Here is a 24,125-nt window from a genome sequence, read left to right on the forward strand (position 1 = left end):
CTCTTATCAAATTCCTAAATTACTCTTTGCTTTAAAAAATTTTTGAATATTAATTTTTCAAACAATATCAAAATTAATATTGCATATTTACAGGGGTAATTTTTACTTTTCTTTAAATGATTGCTACCAAAAAAATATTTAACAGTACAAACAATAAGTAATTTTTTTTTATGATTTATTATTTTTTAAAATTAGTTTAGTACTTAAACTAAATATACCTTATAGAATGTGTACAGTTACATTTATCCATATACATTATGAATTCTAACCTAACATACAATAATTAAGTGTATTTTTTTTCTTCTAAAATTAAAGGAAGGATTTGAGGTAAGCATTATTACATTTTTTTTTTTAAATAATGTTTTCCTTGCTTTTAATTTCTTATGTCTTGAAATAATTCTTTATTTTTTTTGTTTCAATATCTTTTAATTACTTTTTTTATTACAGTATTACAGTATTTTTTTTTTTTCTTTTAATATTTTTTTAAACTTACTATCGCCTTATTGACATTGTATTACTTGGAAATTGATTTTTTCCGGAATTTTTATAGCAACGTCTTAATGTTAAACGCCAAAAAGCTGCACGAAAATCAACACTATAAAATGCATAAATAAATGGATTAACAGCGCTATTAAACCAACCTAACCATGTTAAAAATTCATCAAGTGATGGATGTCTTTGTTCTGTTGTAAGGAATGGTGCAATTATATAATTGAGAAAAAATGGTAGCCAACAAACAATAAAACCACCAACAACAATACTTAACGTTTGTGTTGTTTTATTTTCTTTATTTAATGATGTTATACGATTTGATAAAGATTTTTGATGATGTACTCGAGTATTACGTGTTACATATGATTCACCGCCACCAATTATTAATGTTGTATTTTTAACAAATTGCATACGAACACTATGTCGACCATAATTAGCCCAATGTTTTTGATGTTGTTGCTGTTGTTGTTGTTGTTGTTGTGATTGCTGTTGATTTAAATGTTGTTGATGTTGTTCTGATGATTCAGATGCACAACTTCGATTATCTGATGTTATTGTTGTTGTCGTTTGATGATAATGTTTTGAACTACATAATGCAGATGTTTGACGTTTAAAGGACGGTGTTCTTGATGTTGGTATTAATTCATAACTGCTACCATTTTTTGTATTTAAATGACGAGATGGATTATCTGAATCACTTGTTAAAATAACATCATTAATGTCACGTGATATCGTTTGACTTGATAATGTTCTAGCTGCTGTTTGTTTTTTTTGTGCAGGACTTTTATCATCTTGTTCTGATGACATTTGATCAATTTCAGCTTCAGTATCCAATGTAATTACCTTCTTTCCTTTCTATATTTATTTAGAAAGAAAGAAAAAAACAAATATTTTGTTATTCAGCAATTTTGTTTTTTTTATAATTAGACATTTTACATGCTATCAAATATATTTAATTCGTATATATATTCGTATATTATATTTAATTTTTTTAAGTGTGTTAAATTGTAGCAGTCATACTTTAAAAAGCATTCAAACGCATTTAAACTAAAAAGGTGTTTAGGATGAAAAGTACACCAAATTTAATTCAGTTTGCTATTGAAGTCCACACATTTTAAGTCAAGCATTCCTAAAATCAAGCAGTTTATGCTTTAATTTTAAATATAATATTCATTTTCAAAATAATCTTAATCTCTGTGTTGCTAATAGTAAAAAATTCCAAAATTCAATTAAAACTCTAGATTTTTTAATTATGTTGGAGATTTATTAAGTAAAAAATTTTATAATTTAATTTATATAATTTTTCTATAATTTTCTGGTTGATTAAAGAAGTAATTGAAATGCAAATTTTAAATTCAAGAAAAAAATTAAAATTTTCCCTATAAATAATTTAAATCTCAATCAATTTCTGTATTCCAGTTAATTAATGATTTTTCTCTAATATTTTTGAAAACAAAAATAAATTCTAAATGGTTATTTATGCTTATGTTATATATTTTATGCAAATATTGCACACACATGTAATTATCATATAAATTGCAATGTTTACATACATATATAATTACAATAATAATTTACCTTGTTATTGATGATATCAGTCATATTGTCATGTCGAGACGCCACAACACATGATATTCTTGCATAAACATAAATCATTACTGTCATTGGTATAAAGAATGAACCCATTGCTGAGAATATAACGTATCCTTCATTTTGATTGTAACGGCAATATGTTAAATCACGTCGTCCTTGTTCATACCTTTTTTTTTTGTTATGTTGAGATTTATTTGCAAAGCAAACACAAGCATTCCCAATTCCCAAACAGCAATCAAAGTATTTTAAAAAATATTTTTATTTTTTTTTTTTAATTCCAAAAATATCGAACATTAACATTTTTTATGTAAACATGCAGGATAGCATTTCATTTATTATAATTTCAGAATCCATTAAATGCAATAAACATCCATATACAATGATTATAAGGTTGAAGGACATTTATATACGTGAATAACGATAATGTCATCGGCAGGATGATCAACAGATTAAAAGAAAAAATTTTGTTTTTTTTTTTTTTGTATGTTTTTCATCATTTGTTTATTACCATTGTTGTTTATGAAGCAACATTTTATATAAGAAGACGGAATATAAGAAGAACATAAAAAGAAAAAGTTTTTAATTTATGAATATTATTTTAATATATTTTTGATGAAAGTAATGAAGGATCAAAATAAAAGGATGAGAAACAAAATTAAGAGAATTTGAATTTAAAAAAAAATTTTGATTGATAACATGAGTACGCTTCTCATTCTTTTGTCATAAATTTGAGATAAAAACAAAAATACATGATCAATAAGCGTCTAAACGTGAAACATTTTTGTTTTTACATTTTAAGTGCTATACGGGGTTAAAAATTTTGTTTTTTTGTTACAGACATAATGTTATTTTTTAAAAAATTTATCAAAAGATTTGTTAATAAAATAAGAATAAGATTAAATTGAATTGAGAAATTAAAGCGAAGAAGAAATCAAATCACTGCGTAGTCTTATTCATGGAACAAATAGTTTTTAATGAGTTAGAATTTCAACGAAGTACACGTAACGTATTGCACATGGATGTCCTTTATAAGGCAAATCACAGGCATTCTTTTTATTTTTTTTTAAGATTTTTTTTAAGATTTACTTTCATTGTTAACCCTACCGTTGAACTATTAGTGTTGGAAATAAGTTATTAGATTAGTGAATTTGTCATCAAAATTAATATCTTCTCTCTTCTACGTTAAATTTTTGAATCCATATTATCCAAATTAGACTAAAATATTTAGAATGAGATAAAATGATATTTTTACTTTCAATTTTTTTATATGAGAGCGTATTATGTTATAATATAGAAACATCAACAATTTTATAAAAACATAATTGGGTATTTAACTCAGGTTTAAGTAATCATTTTAGCACTTTTCCCAAACAAAATTTGACAAAAAAAATTGTTACTAGCTTCATTTTGTCCATCCATTCGTTCGCTTAATCTTCTGACCGTCTGTCCTTCCGTAAGTCCGTACTTTAAGATAGAAATACAACTGAAATTTTACACACAAGTGAGCCTTTAGTACTCGTAAGAACTTATTTCTGCGTAGAAAAAACTTTTTACTTATCTCCCAATTTCTAAAAGTTAAAACCTCCCCAATTTCCTTAAAAATTCCTTTTTTGGACTATTTGTTGTAACGAGACCACAATTCTTTTCGTAAACCTTTTCAAAAACATTTTAAAGAAAAGGTTTTTGAAAAGTTGATCTATGTAAAATGTTGAAATTGCAAAAAGTTTCAAACAAACCAAAGTTACAAACCAAAATTAAATATTATTTTTCACCAAATTTTAATTCACTTAATTGTAAGTAAGAGAAATTTAAAACTGCTTACAGATAGACAGACAGTTTCACATAGTTTTTAAAATTTTTGAATAAATTGCGTTCTTGCGTTCTAAGTTAACAGACAGCTCCTCATTTTTTTGCCAAATTTTTTAAACAAAATACGTCTAATTTTCATTTTTGAAAATTTTTTAATCGGTGTGCCTAATACCATTTTTTCGCATCTCTGTAGTTTATTTGGTAGAGCGCTCGCCTAGAAAGCGTTAGGTTACTGGTTCGAGTTCAATTTGAGAAGAAAATTTTTTCAATTTCTGCGTTTTGATTGACGTAACTAATCCTTTTTTATTTCATTGTTTTATGTTAAAACAAGAAGTTTTTTTATTTATTTCATTTAAATTTTTGTTATTTAAAGCTGTGCAACAATTTAATGTACGAGTATTCAATGTTTCTGACATGGTGCTATTGGAATTAAGAATCAGTGGTAAAAAAAGTATTTTGTTAAATTTTTTCATTCTTTAATGTTCTTCTGTTGCTGTTTTCATTTTTATTTTTCACAAAATTATTAAGCTTTGACATGAAATGACAAAAAAGTTTTAGACCGCAGGATATACGACAGCAATTCATCTTCTTAAATTCAACTAGTTGAAATATAATATTATGATTTTAATGTCTGTAAAAGAAATAAGCAGTAGTTAAGCATTGTATAAGGTTTCCTTCATATAACCTTTGTTTTAGAATATAAAAAATTTTATGACCCGAATGGAAAAGGATATGTGAGGAATAACAATAAAAAAAATGCGATTCCACCCATGTAACATCTCTTTGTATTTCTTTTTTTATGATAAAGTTTCTATAAATGAAATGTCAAAATGTTTATTTCTTCTAAGATTCTAAATTGTTGGTTAATATGGACAATGTATACATGATAATATTATAATGGCAAGGGTTATAGAAGAGTTTTTATTGTTTTCAAGTTTAATTTTACCTATTAAATTCAAATGTTTTTTTTTTATATGTTTTGTTCGACAGTCCTTATAAATTTTTTCTCTATTTTTTTTTTCTTTTCATTTTTGATTTATTGTAATAAGTATTGTTCTTCATGTGTGTCATGTTTAAGGTTACCAAAATGTTAAACATATCATATAATTTGTTCTCAATTTCTTTTGACTAATGTTATGTCAATATGGGAAAGTTAATGTAAACAAATAAAACAAAAGATACACAAGCATACACACATTTTGCTTAAAATTTTAAGCGAACAAAAAAAAAATCAGTGATTTCGAACTTTTTATTATATACTAAAACAAAAATTTTAAAGAAAGGACCTGTAAACCGTACTAACAAATTATTAAGCAGACAACTTATGAATATACAGAATATCACGCTCCTTTGTATTTCATTTAAACATTAACATTTTAAATTGCTCGTTAATTGCATGAACAAAATCCGAAATTATTCTTTATAGAGATAATGTACCAGAATAAAATAGCTATATTATATTATACAAAAAGATCATCAGAGTCACTGCTTCAAAAAAAAACAATTTTTTTTAACTTCTTTAACATCTAGTCTTCATCTCTAGTATGCAGATTACTTCATTTTACCCAAAATCTCTTATCAACAAAGTAATTTATGAGAGTAAAATTTTATTTTTCAATTTACAGAAATTCTTTATCAACATTATTCTCTCGATTTGAAGAATTTTCTTTCAATTATTACTGAGACGGCAAAACGATCTAATAAGATATTGTTTTTTTTGGAAAGTAGTATGAGACAACTTTTTAAAAGGACTAAGTTAATGGTAATTTTGATAATCTATAGAAACCTTCTTTCCACAACTACAATCACAATTTCAACAGAATTGTATGCTACTTAAACAAATAGAATAAACAAATTATGTTATTATGGCCAATATTTTTAAATTGATTCAAATACAAACCCTAAAATATCGCAATATGTGAAAAAATTAACTTATACAACTTCCACAAAAACCAGCTTACTTTAGAACCAGCTCTTTAATTTGAATTTTTATAATTTATGTATAGCTGAAATAGAAAATAACTAGAATTTCTTGAGCCTTGAATTATAAATTTTTAAATTTCAAGGCTCAAAAATTAACACTGTAATTAATTTACAATGCAAGAGTGATCTAAATTATTTTTATGTTTAAATATCGTGAATTCAACAAAAATATGACAATTTCGTATTATTTATAACGAATTTGGCATAGCGAAATCTGACGAACGAAAATAATGATTTGACAATTACGGGAAATTATAAAAACTTGTCAAAAATATTAAGAACTAATTGTTTTATTTATTAAAAATAATGCCAATATTGTACAAAGCTGCCATTCCATGAAAAAAAAAATTTGGTAAACAAATTCATTCGTCATATTATGCATCAAATTTTAACCACTTCTCTATCTCAAGAGTCAATTTGGTGAGTTCTCTTTTATTTTACTGTTTTATAAATTTTCGGACATAAAAATAAAGTTTTCAAATATTAAAAATTTTAATTTATTGAGCAAAATTCGTATTTTTGTTAAAACAGTTCCGCTCCTATTAAAATTAAAATGTTATTGATTCCAGCTTTGAAAAAAATTCTATTAATAATTTTTCAAAAAAAATAAGTAATTAATTTATGATCAAAGCCCTTTTGAAGTCTATTTCATTTTCTCTTTTCATAATCTAAGTTAGACGAAAGAAGGTGTGTTTGTCATTCAACAAATTATTATTAATCATTTTTATAAATTATATTGGAAAGTTTAATAACACTGGTATATAGAGAAAAAAAAATATAATCACATGTCCTCAAGAAGAATATGGAAACATGATTATGGAAAATTGTTTTTAAAGAAAAGGAAATGATATGTTTTTTTCTTTTTATATTTTATATTTTTTGTTTTTTTTTGCATTTTCGTCGAATTTAAAAAATGTTAAATGATGTATATTAAATTTTCATTTATTATACATGATGAAATAACAAAAAATTTTTTAATGTTATAACCTTATGTTCAGAACTTTATTGTGTAATTGTGTATACATTCTTCATGAACATTATTTGTTATATGATCTCTTAAATAACCTTCTATAGTTGGTCGCTGTTAGAGCGGGATTATAATATATTATATTTTCTAAATTATCATTTTATATGTGTAATTTAAAAGAACAAATAATTTAAAATAGAAAATTGTTGAATATTTTTTAAATTTATTTATGGGTTGGATCTTATTCATATAAGTATAGTACTTTATATAATATGTAATTCATGAGAGGTATAAAGATCTATTTAACCCCATATAAGGATGCAATAAATATTATATTTTATTTATTTAAAAAAAAAAAAAAGAAAAATTTATTTTTATCTTTATTTTTCATAACTGTAAAATTGTTAAGATTTTATATTTATTTCATTTTTCAAATAAATATTTTTGGAATTACTCGATAATTTATTTTACGTACAATATGCTCGAATATTTATGATTATAACAAATAAAGTTTTTGAGATTATAGCCAATATTTTCACTGTATACTTTAAAGTTTCGATTTAAGATATTAACAAATGAAAATATGTTTTATTCAGAATAAAGCCACTAAATTATACTCGACACCTTGACTAACTGGGCATAAAACCTTTTTTTTTTAATTATTTAGAATTAACTGTAATGGTTGTATGGTAGCAACTCGAATCTATCAAGCCGTTCCATAAAAACTTCTAGGATTACGTGTAATCTATAATTGGATACATGACTGCCAAGTCTCATAAATCTAACTTTATTATTTTTTCGAATATTTAAAATTAGCTTTTAGACATTCCATCATGTTATATGGCAGACATTCCATTAAAATTTCCGAAACCTATGGAAAATATAATTGGATACATATTTAAAAATTTCATATTATATCTTTATTAGTTACAATTACAATAGTATTCGTCCTTGGTAGAAATGAAACAATTTCTTTACAAAACTGTTCTTGGAATCTGTTTTGCTTTTAATACTATAACAAAAACTTATACATTTGGTTTTTTGATATAACTGAATAATATAATTTGAAAGTGTAGGTTTTCTATTATATTTATAATTTGGTATTATGGTTTTTTAATTCAGAATATTCAACGCATGTCTGAGACGCACAGAAATATGAAAAATTCTGGCCCAGAACGATTACAAATAACGATGTGTGGGCGACAACCCACCAGAGTTATATAAATGTGGCCATAAAAGAAAGAAAATGGAAATGGCTGAGACACACGCTTCGGAAACCATAACACACAATAGGAAAAGAAGAGTGGGGACGCGCCGTGGCGACGAACTATACTTAAAGAGGTCAGACGTAGAGTACCTCGCCCAAAATGGAATTAGATTCAGAGGATTTGTGGAAGCCCTATGTTCTGGCCGGGAATGAACAAAGGAGAACAAAAATGTTCTTTAATTCAAAAACGCCACATAATTTATTGCTGTCACAAAATTCAAATTAAATTTTACTTCTTTTTTTTTTTAATTAAATGAAATTCTAATCCGATTTCTGTTATGAATTAAAAAAATGAGTATTGTAAATGTTTGGTTTGTAATAATTTGAGTAAGTTGACTGAAGTAAACAATGTCATTTGTATATTTAATAAAAATAAATACTATTATTAATTTTAATTTTTCTTAAAAATCCTTAAAAGTACACAAAAATACTTTATAATCTTAATTTGATTTTTAAATCTTATAAAAGTTCAAAGAAATGATTTTATATGGAAACAAGGGATTAAAGATAATCATTAACTCAAATTTCTTATACCAAAAAAAAAAATAATTTAAAATTAAATTTTTTTTTTTTTGTAAAAATTTTAAATTACTAAAATATCATTAAAACACAACCTTTTTCTTTCTTTCTTTCCTTTATTATATTGCCTTAAGGATTCTTATCCTTTTTTTTACATTTTTAAAATATATTGTTACTAGAAAAAAAAATGTATTTATATAAACTCTCTATTGTCAAAGTCTTCAAAGGAAACAAAAGCTATATAAAATTTTCAATGGAATGAGCAAAAGTAGCGAAAAAAGAAATTTATATAAATCAATTTACTTTATTCTATTTCTTAAAATTTGTTCTCAATTCAATTACTTAATCACTGATCTTAATTATATATCGTAGATTTTTGAATAAATATATAATTACGTTATATATAAATAGCTAAAATGAGTTTGGTTAGGTAACAACACAAAGTATAGAAATTGGGAATGTAATCATTATCTCGCCCTCTTGATTAATATTTTTATGACATGTGTGAATGAAAATGGCTGATAAGAATTAGGAAATATGTATGTTATATGGTAATTTATTAAATTTAGTAAAGTAATAATTAACTATTAAACAACAATTTAAGTAAAATAATTAAAGTAAATTAACTTATAAATCAGTCCTCTTAAACTCTTCTAGAAATGAAATTTAACAATAAAGAATATTGAAAGAAGTAGAAAATTTCTTTATTTAATAATCTTGTATTAGATTATAAAATTACAGAATCAAATTTAAAAGCTTAATAATGTTAGAATAATAAATTCTTTTGTATACCTATTTCTAATTAATTTCTTTGTTTTATTGTAATAATTTTCATGGTCCTTAAAATTTTTTCGCCAAAGCCTTTGTTTTACATTTGCTCCAACAAAATTCTCTTTTAAAACGTACTATAATCGATAATATGCTTTAAAAGAGTCAACAATTGAATTCCTATATAAAAAGTTTTACTTAACTTCTCACATTTCTTTTAATATAATTTTTGCAAAATTTTAAAAAATTTAAACAAACACGTGTTCTATATTTCTCCCTGTTTCGGATAAGTAATATTAAATAAAATTCCCCCGTATATCAATAACAGTTATATGAAAAAACGAAAACTTTTTACTTTTTCTTTTTTCGATCAATAAAATTTGCTATGCGTAGGCAAATATTTTTTTTTTTGTATCTTTCATAAAAATTTATAAAATACAATATTACAAACTTAAATACAAAAATATTTTTTTTTTAAATTTCTAAGAAAAAATTATTAAAATATTTTAAATAATACGAGTAATAATTTAGAAAATTTAAAATAAAAAATTTTATTATACAAAATGAAATAAAAAATAAAGTATAAACTTACCATCCCAAAATAGGAGGACAAGTTATTGCTAAAGCCAATAACCATACAATCAAAATCATTATAAGAGCCAAACGTTTTGACCTTCTTTTCCTTGAGTATGTCAACGGTTGAGTTACAGCTAGATACCTAAAAGAAAAGGCATTTATAACAAAAATTAATATTTGTTAACAATAAAATCGTAATCGTAAACTACAGACTATTTAAATTGTATAAAATTTATTAATTTATTTAATAGATGATAATGAAAAAATTTTGTTATTTTTGTGACAAAAATGTTAAAATTTTTGTTTTTTTATTGAAACAACCATTATTCCCTCCATAAATATGAAAATATTCTGGATGCATTAAGTTTATCCAAAGACTGCATATTTAAATTATATTATAAAAGTTATAAAATAAATGATTATATCTACAAGTTTTCTGGTGCACTGCTATATACCATTATGCAAACCCCCATAAGTAGGCAAATTTTTTGTATGGAGAACATGTCCACAACTCAACAGGACGGGTTTACCGGAGCTTAAAATCTCGACTTTACTTTTTAAAATTTTAAGTATAACCCAGTGCCTGTATAATACAGGCGCATTATTCAATATAATTTGGAAACCTTAGAATAAGGGACTTCTCATATATAGCTATATATCAGTTATAATCTGTTTAGATTTCAGAATAACTTGAAAGTTCGAAAAAATTGAAATAACTTTTAACTTTTCATTTTTAAAAAAACGTTAATTTTCTATGTGACGTAACAATACAACTTTCTCAAATATTAGCACAGCTGGAAACTTTGTCAACTGAGCTTCAATTTGGGATATAAATCATCGCGCTACATGATCTGTTTTAGAAGTTATTGAAATAAAATACTGCAAATGTTATTTTATACCAACATTTTTTTATCTTTAATGACTTAGATAAATGTACAAAAACCGTTCAAAATTATGTCTCTGTTCTGTTACACAAATGTTTAACTTAACAACCAATTTTCCTTGGGCACAAAATTATATTGTGCTCTTCATTTATACAGCTATGTAATTCAGTTTTGATGCTGTTGTACATAACCAAAATTATTTTTATTTTGACACAAAAAATGTTGGCCTATTTTTTCACAGTTTGGGATTTTAATACTTTTTCCATACAATAAGCGATTTAATGGCGAAGTTTACGCCATGTAATACTCCTATTTGAAGATGATTTCATAAATCATAGGAAACAGAAGTTCGAAAATAATTACAAAACGAATTAAATAAGATGACGTAGGTTATGTAGGAAGAGATTAAGCCTCCTAGAACTATATGCTTATATCGTTTATTATTAAACGGATTTTAAAAATTTTTATTACATGTTAAATTTTCCTAAAAATAAAGTCCTTTTATTTTGATCTGTTATATTTTTTATCCGCATTTACCTGTGTCAAAATCTGGTAACCAGTAATATAAGCTGTACAGAAAAAGTTAAAATGAAGGTTGCTCAATCTTTGAACTTATAAACTGCTTAAAATTTAAATTGTTTTATATATTAATAAAACCATAAAGTTCTGTATAAATTTTGTATTACAGTTTTTTTTTCTTTTAAAGGCTAAATTATTTTTAGAAAAAGAAAATGTCATCCAGCTAGAAACAAAAATAATATACTTATGACATTTTTAATTATTTCTCTTAATGTTTGCTATTTTACTTTTGCATAGTAACAAGAAACATTTTCTTTTTTCGGTGAAAAGAAAAATAACTGTATATAAACATTTATTTATATTTCTACGAACTTTTCGAAGGATTTTTTTTGAAGGAACGACAAGGACTTCTTATATATTAAGGTCGTTATGAATGGCTTTATCTGAGTGGGTTTTAAACAAAATAAATTTATTTTAAAATTGAATTGAATGTAATTGATAGCAGCTGTTTTCATTATCAAAACAGAATATTGCAGGCGTATTTTAAAATTATTTGTTTAAATTAGTCAATGATTGGATTAGAATTCATCTTAATGGCTTAGAGTTATATTAATGCGTTACAAATCACCATCATAATTCAAGGATATAGATGTCGATAAATTTATATTTACGATTGAGTTGCTTCATTAATTTTTTAAATTTGAACTCATTCAATAATAATTATTAGGAGTTATGGTTGAAAGAAATATTTTCATTTCTTTAATTTTAAATTTTAGATAAAATTAACAAAGAAAGATTATATGATTTTAGGAAATCTCTTATTTAAAACTAAAAATTTTACTTGTATTGTATATATACAACAGAGTTTTAAATGTGTGTACACGTGTTTTTCAATGAAAAGTAAAATACTAGTCCGCAAGTACAAAAGAAGTTTTATTTTTCAAAAAAAATCCTTTACTTTTCTAACCGGTTCCTAATACTCGTTTCTTAATAAACGTTTCTAAAACTGTTTTATTGCAAAATATTCTTAAAATCTTAAATACTACCTATATGTTCTTCTCTTTTTTGTTTCAAAAGGGATTACCCACACTGGAAAGAGAGGCGTTTATATATCGTTATTTAAATTAATTAAATGACCAAATATAACAATTTAAAATTTTTAAATAAAATCAAATAAGACCAAATGTAATAATTCAAGATTTTAGATTTAACCAAAACCGCTTGGCTAAGCAAGAAAACCGCTTTAAATCAAGCATTGAAAATCAGCAGCCAAGCCAAGATTTTTGCTACCTTGATCCCAGGCAGGAATAAAGAAGTAATTATGCACTAAACTTAACAGAGTCGATATTTTTTAAAATGACAAAGCATCGTAGCTGACCATGTTTTTGGAGAAGAATAATGATAACACACGAACAGATGGACTGTCACTAAGATATTCAGTAAAAATTTTCAGAAATTTACCCAACATATAAAATGAAACTGAAAAAGAAAGAAATTTAAACAAAAGCGATACAATTACTGAGAAAAAAATAAATTACATACATAAAAAAAATATAAAATAAACAAAAGCAAAAAAAAAAACAGTGTCACAAAGTATATTGTAAGAGTTTACCCAGAATAGCTTTGTATGAAAATACAAAATATATAAATGACATAAATTAGACAGCACATGTACAACTTTAAAAAATTACTCATGTTGCTTTTGAACAAAATTTAACAAAGAGTTATAAGTAAAATGATAAAAATTAATAGCAACAAAAAGTATGAATAACAACATGCCCAACGACACAATGTACGGCATACATTCATTTATTTTGTAATTTTATCTTTCATCTTGTTTAAATTAAATTAGTTAATTGTCTATTGGTGACTTACAAGTGTGAACGAACACATTTTTATGATATTAATTTTTATTATATCACCAAAAATTATGGATAAGTTCAACGAATTGAAATTCTCTTTAGGACAAAAGAATGAAAACGAAAGGAATTACTTTTGGAAAAAGAAGAGGAAACATCAATCAAAAAATTCCGTAGAAAAAACATACATATATATAGATGCATACATATGTACATTTATAGTTGGAATGTAACAAGTATATATGTACGTACAGTATTGGCTTATTTGAGATTTGGACACTATGCTGGTTAAAATAATTTGCAAAAAATAGTATCACCATATAGAGATGCAAAAATAATATACAAGAGAACATATTGCTTATATCAAAAGTGGCACACCTTCAATATTGTATACAAGAATAGCTTACATAATGAAATAAAAATGTTTTTGGTGAAAACAGTAATTGCTTCAACATTTTATGTGTGAACTTTGCCTTGAATGTGAGGGACACACCAAAGACAATATAAAGATATGTAAAATATGTAGGACTAATTGAATTACATAAACTAATAAAAAACATGACAAATCTTGTTGGGTAAATAAAAGCTCTAATAAAAAGTGATTGAAATCGACTTAAATAAAATTGTGAAGTCAAACCAATGTTTTGTGAAGTAGCAGTATTCCCTTCAACAGGTGAAAATACTACTTTTAAAAGTAATTGATTACATTATATTACTTTCGTTCATATATCTTCAAAAATTGCATATATTTAAGATGAGTAATGTTAGCAATCTTTGAAATAAAAAAAAAAATTAGAGAGGCGTCAATATAATATTCAAATACAAGGATTAATTGCATCAGTTGAAAAAAAAATATTTTTTATGTTGGCTTGGCATTTCCCGTACACATATTGCCCAAAATTTGAAATTTACAAAATTAGAAAGGTGATATCTTGAGAAGGGGTAAGGGGGAAAAAAATTTTCTTCTAACGAACTGAAATATTTTTTAGTGTTTTAAACCTACTAAAATTTCTGACTTCTAGAGCCTGCGGTCTAAAGGAAAGACGATATAAATTTTTTTTTTTAAATTAAAATGTCATCTTCATAAAAGTAGTCATCTTAAATCTGATATTTAAAATCTTGTCGAATATTTTCATTCGAAGTAAATATATCAGTATATAATTTAAAATAATTAATATAAATTATAATACATGTTATACTCGTATTCGATTTTTATAATTTGTCAACCTCTAACTGGAATTACATATCATACCTTCCAAAATTGATATGCAATGTGTGTTTTCTTGTAATTTAATATTTTCAATTCATAGAGAAAAATTTTGATGTATTTCGCAAGTGATATCGAAATATTATGTGCCAATATTTCTTCAGTAAAGTCACATATATCCTTTTTAGCCAAAAATCATAAATTTGTAAAGAATTCGTATTTTTCAATTTATTTTGCAATATTTTAATAAATTATTACGAACTTTGTAGTAAAATTACCTTAAATGGATCAAATTTTAAAATTAATTGTTAGAAATTATGTGGGCCGCCACACATATTTATATTTTGTTCTTTTTTCCTTGTATATATAAATGTATAACATTTAAAATAATTATTTCTTTCACCATTTCATCTTTTAAAAATATTATGCATAAAATATGTACAGGTTCGTATATATGTGAAGAAAAAAGGTTTGTATAATTATGTAGGCCTCGAATAATAATTTAATGTGATGTAAGTGAACACAATTTTTTAAAAATAAAATAAAGTCAAATTTTTTCCATTTAGCTTTAAGCATAGAATTAATTATCCTTTTCTTTTATTTTTTTTTTTCGTTTTTCTTGTAATATTTACTCTTTACATTGTCACTTTTTTCTTTTGAATTCTTTTGAGTACCAATGTATATATACATACATATGTATGTATTATAGCTCCAAACATGTGCAAATAAGAATATTAAATTAAATGAGTTCATGAAATTATCAAAAGAAGGATTTTTAAAGGTGATTCTATGGAAATATTTTATATTGTTTTTAGCACTTTTTTATATTCTCATTTGTTAGCTCACGTCTAATTCTCTCGTTTTCTGTTTTTTAAAATTATTTGGAATATGACAAAGGTATATATATAATTTACTTATATGTAGTATATATTATACTATATTATATATATATATATATATATATATTATTCTATATATATAGTATATATAATATATTACTATATATTTTATATAGTAATATAAGTTATTATTATATATTTATATAAAGTATATATATACTTTAAAATATATGTGATTTAATTTCGGAACAAAGTTTTAATTTATTAACTTTAATATATGTTGTCGCATACATAAATTTAATATTCTATTATATTGTTATTAAATATATTATAAATGTTTTTATTTTGGGCGAACACCGTTCATTACACATTTTTTTTGTTTATAGTTAATACATATTGCAAATTGTATACTTAAAAAAAATTTTCTAATTATTACAATTTTAAATTTAGCAAGTTTATAAATGGATTCTTTAGCAATTCTTCTTTGGCGAAGTTAATTTTTATATCACGCAGTTTTTATCTGGTCATGGATATTTTCGGGCCTACCTACACAGGATGGGGAGGTTGAAGAGCCCCGAATGCAAGCACTGTAATGCAGCGAAAGACACCGTCTTCCACACTTTTTTCGAATGCAGCATTGCAGAAACGAAACGGCGAGTCTTAGAAGTAACCATCGCAACAATGACTCCAGAGAACATCGTGGACCGAATGCTTGAGAGCGAGGATAATTAGTACGTAATAGCGAAATACATAGAAGTGGTGTTACGCAAGAAGAAGAGGCTGAAATATATGAAGGAAGCAGACGAGATAGAAGCGGCATAATTTAGAGTGCGTAAAAATTAAAAAGAGAATTAAGAAGGAAAATACGTTTCATAACGAAAGAGAACAGCACGGTCCAATCTGAAGTAAGGCGAAGAGCGGTTCCGGATTGGATCTACCATGGGATGGTGGGTGTTTATGTCGGTGGGATTCCGGGAGTATTGAGGTGAGCGAAACCATCACATTCCCCATGGATGGTTTCACCTACTTGTCCACGTGGGCTAAAAAAAAAAAAATTCTTCTTTAGGTGCCCGTTGCACATAAAATTTAATCGTACATCAGATTTAATCTATTATAAAATCTGAGTCTGATGAAAATCCAATGTGTAATCGAAGTCTAATGAAATACAGAAACATATCCAATTATCATCAAATTTTCTGTCAGATTTTTAAAAATAAAATGGCAGAGAATAAATTTTTAAAAAAGTTGTGCCACGATCATCTGATTTTTGTTTTTTCTTTCTGCCAGTGTATAGATTATGAAAATCAAAAGCATTGCCGTTTTTAAAAATTTGACGTGTTAGTATAAATAGAATCCGATGATGTGTAACTGACACCTTAAAATTATAAAAATACAAGTTTCTTGCAAGTTATAGTCTCTTTTATAACCGAAGGCGATTTTTAAATTCTGCAAAACAAATAAAGTTGACTTTTTATTTATTTTATCATAAAAAATTACAGCAAAATTTAGGTTGCTGAAATGAGACATAGGGTTAATTTAATTATTTCTTCACAGAAATTTTATTAAAAGTATTTTATTTCAATGGAAAAATTTTTTTTTCTACTTTTGGTAACATATTTTTCCGACATGCAAATCTTATTTTAAGAAGCTTTATCGAGCTTCTCAATAGAATTATATTTTTGAGAACACGCTTAATATAAACATGTTTAATTAATTATCTAATTCAATATAGTTAGAAAATTTTTTACTCAGAAATCTTTTCAAAGTGATTACATTAAATTTCCATTTGTCCCTTACGCATTCAAGAATGCCATATTGCATTTTAATAGTTAACATTTCTAATATTACAAATTATAGAAACATGTTACATAATTTTTAAAATTATTCAATATTTAACGTTGTACCTATGGTTATCAATCTTTGCTTACACCCTTCAGCCGAGATCACGTTTTATTTTTGCAATTTTATCGAAGTATATTTGAACATAATGTAGTGCTTCTTATCCCAAAGTGCAAAAATTTTGAATAAAGTTTTTTTTTTTCTAAAATTTTAAAGTTATTTACCGTATAGACATATTGGAACCCAAAAATACCTCTCTTCCCAAAATTAATAATTATGGCCTGTATTACACTTTGAGTGATTTGAATGAACCATTTTTGAAATTTTCTTTTGAAAAGTATAGCGCTCCACTTAAATTTTAGATTATTGTTAAGAAAAGAGATTTTTTGACATTGTCAAAAATTTCGTTGCGCTGTATTTTTTTTTCAATAATTTTTTTTTTTAAATTACCTAAATAATATTAACAAAAATAAGCAAAAACACAAGAGAATTAATTTTTGACGAATTAAAAATTCATAAAATTTTCATAAAAAATAAATCAGTAATTATTGTTTATGCGTATGTATGTGTATAATTCTATTGAAATGTATAAAGTATGTGTTGATGTAGACATAGTAGTACGTTGTAGAAGCTTGATTTTATTTTTTATTTTAATATTGAAATTTTTTAAAATATTTAAATGTTAAATATCAAGGTTAAAAAAAAATATTCCTACAAGTTATTTTAATTTTTTGAGAAATTTTTTTTCTTTTATTAAAGCTTACCTATCAACACTGATGGCACACAAACTCAGTATTGAAGCTGTACATAGTAATACATCTAAGGAAATATAAATGTCACATAAAACCCACGATAAAGGCCATGAATCTGTAATTGAAAATTATTTTATGAATAATTAACATTATGGAAACAAAATAAATAAAAAAAACATCCAAATTTTTTTTACTATAATTTATTACATAATAATAAAAAAAATGATTTTAGGGCAATTTCTTTTAAATATACTACTACTTCAAAAAAATATGTTTTTACAAATATTTTAATTTAATTTTAATTAAAACAGATTTTAAAATTGCATAAATGCTTAAGGTATAATATCTTAATATTGCGTTGATGTTAATTTTTTGGGAAAAAATTGAAATGTGGTTGTTATTCCACATCTGATGCAATTAATAGTACCGGTTATGTAATATTATAATGGGGTACTGGTGATCTTTCCTTATAAACAAGAAAAAGTATATAGTATCAAAAATTAATAGTAGAAAATCTAGTGTGGACCTATCATCTAGTGGATTAATCATTTTTGAAAATCTACTGTGGACCTATAGCACAATATATTTTCAAATTATTTCCAAATTATACAAAAATGCAGATGTTTGTTCTTGAGAATTTCGAAAATCTCCGAGAAAAGTTAAAAAATATTTTATACCTCAACCAAATAAGCAAAACAAAAAATTTTTTTTAGTAAAATAGCAAAAACTGGTTCATTCATCAATAAATAAGCTAGCTCCTTAACTTTCTAAACTGCCTTATTTTAATAGTTTCAAGAATACTTTCTTTGATTTCATCATAATAATCGTATATCAGTATTATGTCTGTATGCTGCTTTAATAAGACTTTTAAATTTTTAAACTATTACGTATGAATATATAGAAATATTTTTCACGAGGTCGTTCATTGTTATATATTTGTCTGGAGGAGGTCATTTTGCTAAAATTATTTCATTAGGTCGATTATACTTTTTCCAAATTGATTATTAAAAAATTTTCAATTGATACTTGTTTTTGCTTATTCTGGTATTTCAGCACGTTTTATTGAAGTGTTGATTTTAATTTTTGTGAAATGCGCTTCTTTAAATGTACGTGCTCCGATAATGCCAAGGCAAACTTGTTGTGGCAGATTCCCTATATGGTTGTTTTATTTTTAATTGCTATAATTTCCAGGCATACACTTGTTAAGTGAAAAATATCATATGTTAAATATAAATTACACATAAGAACATAAATGAATTGAATAATCTGGTTTAATTATTTTTGGAAAAATTTCTTTGAATAGGATTCTTTAATGCAATTACTGTACATATAATTAATACAATGTATAGTATATTTTTAGTACCCTTAAACATATACTATACATAGTAATAATTAAAATCATAATTAAAAATTATTTAATTAGCAATAAGTTTTTAGGTATTATTAATGACAAAAAAATTATTACATACATGTGTATGTATGTATGTATGTATATAATCTGTGAAAGAATAGATTTTATTTAAAGTTTTTCAGTTATTTAATATGATTGTGACCAGATTCAAATATTTATAGAATTAATTAAAACTCCGATAGATTCAAACAAGATTTTGTTCTATTTGAGCATCCTACATTCAATTTCATTTCTATATATACATACCTATATACATATTCGATATACCGACACACAATATTCAGCTGAACAAAAACAAAAAAAAAAGTAAATGACAAGATTATGTTTGATGATTATAAATTACTGTTATTTTGTCACTTCAAATAAATAATATGTCAAATGTCATATGTTTGTGACATTTTAATTTATAATTTTTATTTAGCAATGATTTTATTAATTAAAAATAAAAAATTCATTATAATGTGATAATTAATTTTAATATTATCAAAATTTTTTTACAAATATAGCAACTATACAAAAACAAAAAAGTTCAATTTTTCAATAAATTAAGAGTAAATTTCCAAGTTCTGATATTTTTTATATATGTATGTACATATGTATGTATGTATGTATAAAGTTGTGTTTATGTTATTTTGTTTTAGGCCTAAAATATGAAAGTACTGATTATATTTATGTGTTTATATAAATATATAACGTATGTATGTTTGTTGAATCAACCATAAAATAATGATGAAGTATAACTGCATATAGGTATGTGTTAAAAAGTAATTGAGCAAGAACCTTTTTAGTTTATAATTTTGTTTCTTTTTTTTCTTACTTATTTTGAATTTGATGAAAAAAAATAGAATAAACTTTAATGCATGCGGACATACTTATGTACATACATTGTGTATGTATTTAAAGCATTCATATTGAAAAGGACCCAAAAAATTATTTTGCGTGTTTTTTTTTCTCTCTAATTTATTTTTGACGTTAATGACATTGGTACACCACATTAATCAAATGTTTTTCTTCTTTATTTTGTTGTTTTTGCCTTTTTTTGTTTTTGTTTTTTGGATTTTTCTTGTTATCAAAAATACGAGTATAAAATATTTTCAGAAAATTTGTGGTTTTTATTTCCTCCAAATATTTGTACACCCTACTTATACTACATATTTTCATTTTGTAAAATACTAAACATAAGTGTATATAAAATTTTTCAATTCTCTAATGAAGATGGATCGTTATATTCGAAATTCGCTAACGATAGTAAATTATCAATTATTTTATGAAAAAAAAATCTAAAAAAGGGACGACGAAAGGCAATTCAAATTCTGAATTTTTTAATACAATATTACGAAAGCTCAAATACCTTGAGGTTAATATGTAAAACGTGTATAACAAAATTTCTTATAAATTTTGAAAATTTCTCGTATGCGACAAAATTAAGTGACATGTTCGAAAACTATTATTATATCAAAAGTTGGAAAGTGATGTGTCATGTTTAACGCTTTGTTTATACAAAATCTAAAAATTTTGCAAGAATTATTAAAATATTTGAGAATAATTTTTTACAATCCCGTACAACAATATTTATAAGTTCAATTTCCAAATGTATTAAACAAACTCACTTGTTTTATAAGATTTTAATTTGATATGAAGAATGAAGGCGGAAGATAATAGCATGCTAATAGAAAGGTAATAACAAAATGTGATGTTAGTGTTAAATAAATTGAATCCTGAATAGTTTAAAAACTTTGAATCAATTGAAATAAAGTGAGTTTTTAATTTTTTTCAAACACAATTTATAGCAACTTTATTTTTGTGTTTATTTAGAATACACGTCTTATTAATTACCCTAATCATTCTAAATATTAGTGGTGAACACTCTGTTAATAGATTAGATCGATGTATACAACATATCAATCATTTAAAGGATTAAAGGAATAAATTTTGAATAAAAAAACAAAAAAAAAGAATGACATTTCATGTTAAGTGTGTGTAAATTTTGCGATTCAATACTTATGGCGTAAACATTTTTTTTTCTAATTTTTTATACTTTCTTATACGTAAACACAATATATGTGTTTGAATTGGTTCTACTACGGGAGAAATAACTAATTCATCTTATTCGGTTTACTTAATAAAAATCAATTCGATTTGCAATTTTTAATATTTTTAAGAAAATTATATTTTGTGAATTGAAAAAATATACTCGAAATATACTTATGCTTCGCCTAAAATCACATTTCTCTTAAACGCTCTTAAAAACACATTTCTCTTCAATGGAAAATAGTGAAAAAGGTGCTTTGGTAATTTTTGCTTTTGAAACAAATATGTTTTATAAAAAAGAAGCTAAAATTTGGTTTACATAGTTTATATTTACACAACTTTATGGAGTTTAGAAGCAGAATTGTAAAAATATCAAATTTGAACCAAAGCAGTGAACGGTAACGGCAGACGATTTCATTTGTTTACGCAGAATAACAGTGGAACGGCGAAATAAACTGCATTGTATTTTGAATATAATATAACACACATAATATAATAAATATAATAAATATGACACACATGTAAGTACAGATAATGTGAAAACAAAACGCCAGTGGTAAAACATATGGCAATATCTAGCCGTCTGCGGTAATTTTACTAAATTCTAGGCAGTCACCTTTTAATACGTGTATTCTATAAGAATTCTGACATTTCGCCGCTGAAAATCGCATTTATCAAAAAGAGAATATTTCGTTTTTAAAAAAAGCGGCAATGAAAGATGTTTTTTATCTATAAAACTTTAAAGTTCACATGTAAAATAATAAATTTACCGTTAAATTTAATAAAGCTCAAATTAAAAAAATATTTTGCATTTCCCCTTCCACACTGCCCGTCTGATTTCTTTGCAAATTTAAATAAAAAATATTCTAAAACACGGCGAGCAAAGAAAATCGAATGCTATAACTATCAGAGCTGTTATAGTCTTTCATGAGTAATTCGGCACAAAATAAACAATTTGAAAAAATTATATTGTTACTTTACTTTTGATTTGTTTTATTTAATTTCAGTTTTGTTTTTAATTTTTACTATCATAAAATGTGCTGAATTTAATCAACTGCGATTATAATATTCCTTAATTTTTTTAATTTATTTATCGTCATTAATGAATATTTAAACTTCCAAATATTTCTATAGTAAGTATAATTACTATATTCATACACGTGTATATTATAATAAGCACACATAAATTGCATAAGTATAGGCAATTGTTATATGTTTTATATTCTTTTAGAATTACAACACAAAAGAGTTAAAAAATGTTTTATATTTTTTCGTTTCACGTTTCTTTTGTTTTTTGTTTTCACATGGCATTAATTACATTAATAAAATTATGAAGAATTAAATAAATAAAAAAAAAATTTTTTTAATTAGCGAATTATTTTCACTTCTAACAAAATATTTCGTAATAATTATAAATAAATTAATTAAATTTACCATCGGAATATTTATTATATAATATCGTTAATATTGTTCTATTCTATTTTTTGCTCTATCTGTAAAATGATATTTCTTCAATAAGAAAGCTACCATGAATTTGATTTTGAAAGTCAGCGGCAATTTTGCGAAACTTAAATTTTTTGCAGTTTTGTGAATTCTTTACAAGCAGATACTTAAAATATGAAACGCTGTAAGTAGAAATTGCCCAGAACTGTTTTGTTATATTTCGCATCATAATCAAAATTTTATTGCGTTTTTTGAACGCGAAAATTTTATAAACCGAAAATTTCTGTAAAACGAAAAATTTTCAAATCACTTAAATCCAAATCTGAATTAAATGGATATGAAAATTATAAAATTAAAAAATGGAGGTACAATAAAGCTTATATGAATTTTTTTTATTTTCTTGTGACCTCAAGCAAACAACAATATTCTTTTTAGGTTTTAATAATCAGTCATAATCTTGTTTATATTCATTTCAACATCAAAATAATAAGCGTTGTTTTTTTTTAATATTTCGCAAGAAGAATCAGTATTTTAATTAAATGAAGATGAAGAGTAAAAATTTTAATTAGATATTCTAAGAAGAGTCATGTTTGTTATGATCATGTTCGTTACGTTGATTTCTACTATTGTTACATTAAATTATTAATAGCCAGTGATGCTGATTCATTCCTTTACCCGCACAATTTGTTTGTTCTGCAGTTTTATCACACAATATTTGTTCTGTTTCTTTAAAGAGAAGTTGATTTTTTGCTTCTCTCTTATTTTTGCTACTAATTTAATTTATTTAATAATTCTCAATCAAAATTGTATATATTGCCTTTAGATTTTCGTTAGTTTTCGCAATAAAATTTTGATTCATATTATAAATAAATTGTGAGATAGAGCAAAAGAAAACTCAAGTGACGGTATTTATAGATATAAGTATGTACATACATATATTTACGTTATTGAAAAATAAATACAAAATTTTCTAAATTAACACGAGTAGTATAAAAAAATTATTCTGCTTGAGTTAACTTGTGCAGGTGTTTTGAAGTTTAAATTATGAACTAAATGCAAAATTGTATTTAAAATTTAATTTTATTCAAATAAAAACAAATGTAATAAGGTGTCAATAAACATAACTACTTAAGTTACATGACATGAATTAATTCATATTATATTCATTTGTGCGAAAGTTGTAGCGAATAACAACAAAAAAAGTGTTTGTCAGAGTACTGTAGAAGAAGAAAAAACCTTAGAAAACTAGAGATGCAGTGACTCATTAAACCTTTCGCGAGAGAATTCTTATTTACAGAACATATATTAATATGCATTATCTGCAGTAGTGATTTAATTCGCTCTACTCTGAATGTTGTCATATAAAT

General features: G+C 24.5%; 1 protein-coding gene across 1 annotated transcript in view; it reads right to left on the reverse strand.

The window, feature by feature from the left end:
* Positions 1 to 423: 423 nt before the first annotated feature.
* Positions 424 to 24,125, reverse strand: part of LOC129609541 (uncharacterized) — a 132,066-nt gene continuing 108,364 nt past the window's right edge. The window contains exons 3-6 of the mRNA XM_055521514.1: positions 17,886 to 17,988; positions 9,991 to 10,116; positions 2,071 to 2,251; positions 424 to 1,347 (exon numbers count right to left, since the gene is read on the reverse strand). Of these exons, the coding sequence (XP_055377489.1) occupies positions 493 to 1,347; positions 2,071 to 2,251; positions 9,991 to 10,116; positions 17,886 to 17,988 (1,265 nt within the window). The 3' untranslated portion in view covers positions 424 to 492. The remainder of the gene's footprint in view (positions 1,348 to 2,070; positions 2,252 to 9,990; positions 10,117 to 17,885; positions 17,989 to 24,125) is intronic.

Source organism: Condylostylus longicornis, unplaced genomic scaffold, assembly GCF_029603195.1.
Source record: "Condylostylus longicornis isolate FDR11 unplaced genomic scaffold, ASM2960319v2 ptg000040l, whole genome shotgun sequence".
In the NCBI taxonomy this organism is placed as follows: Eukaryota; Metazoa; Arthropoda; class Insecta; order Diptera; family Dolichopodidae; genus Condylostylus; species Condylostylus longicornis.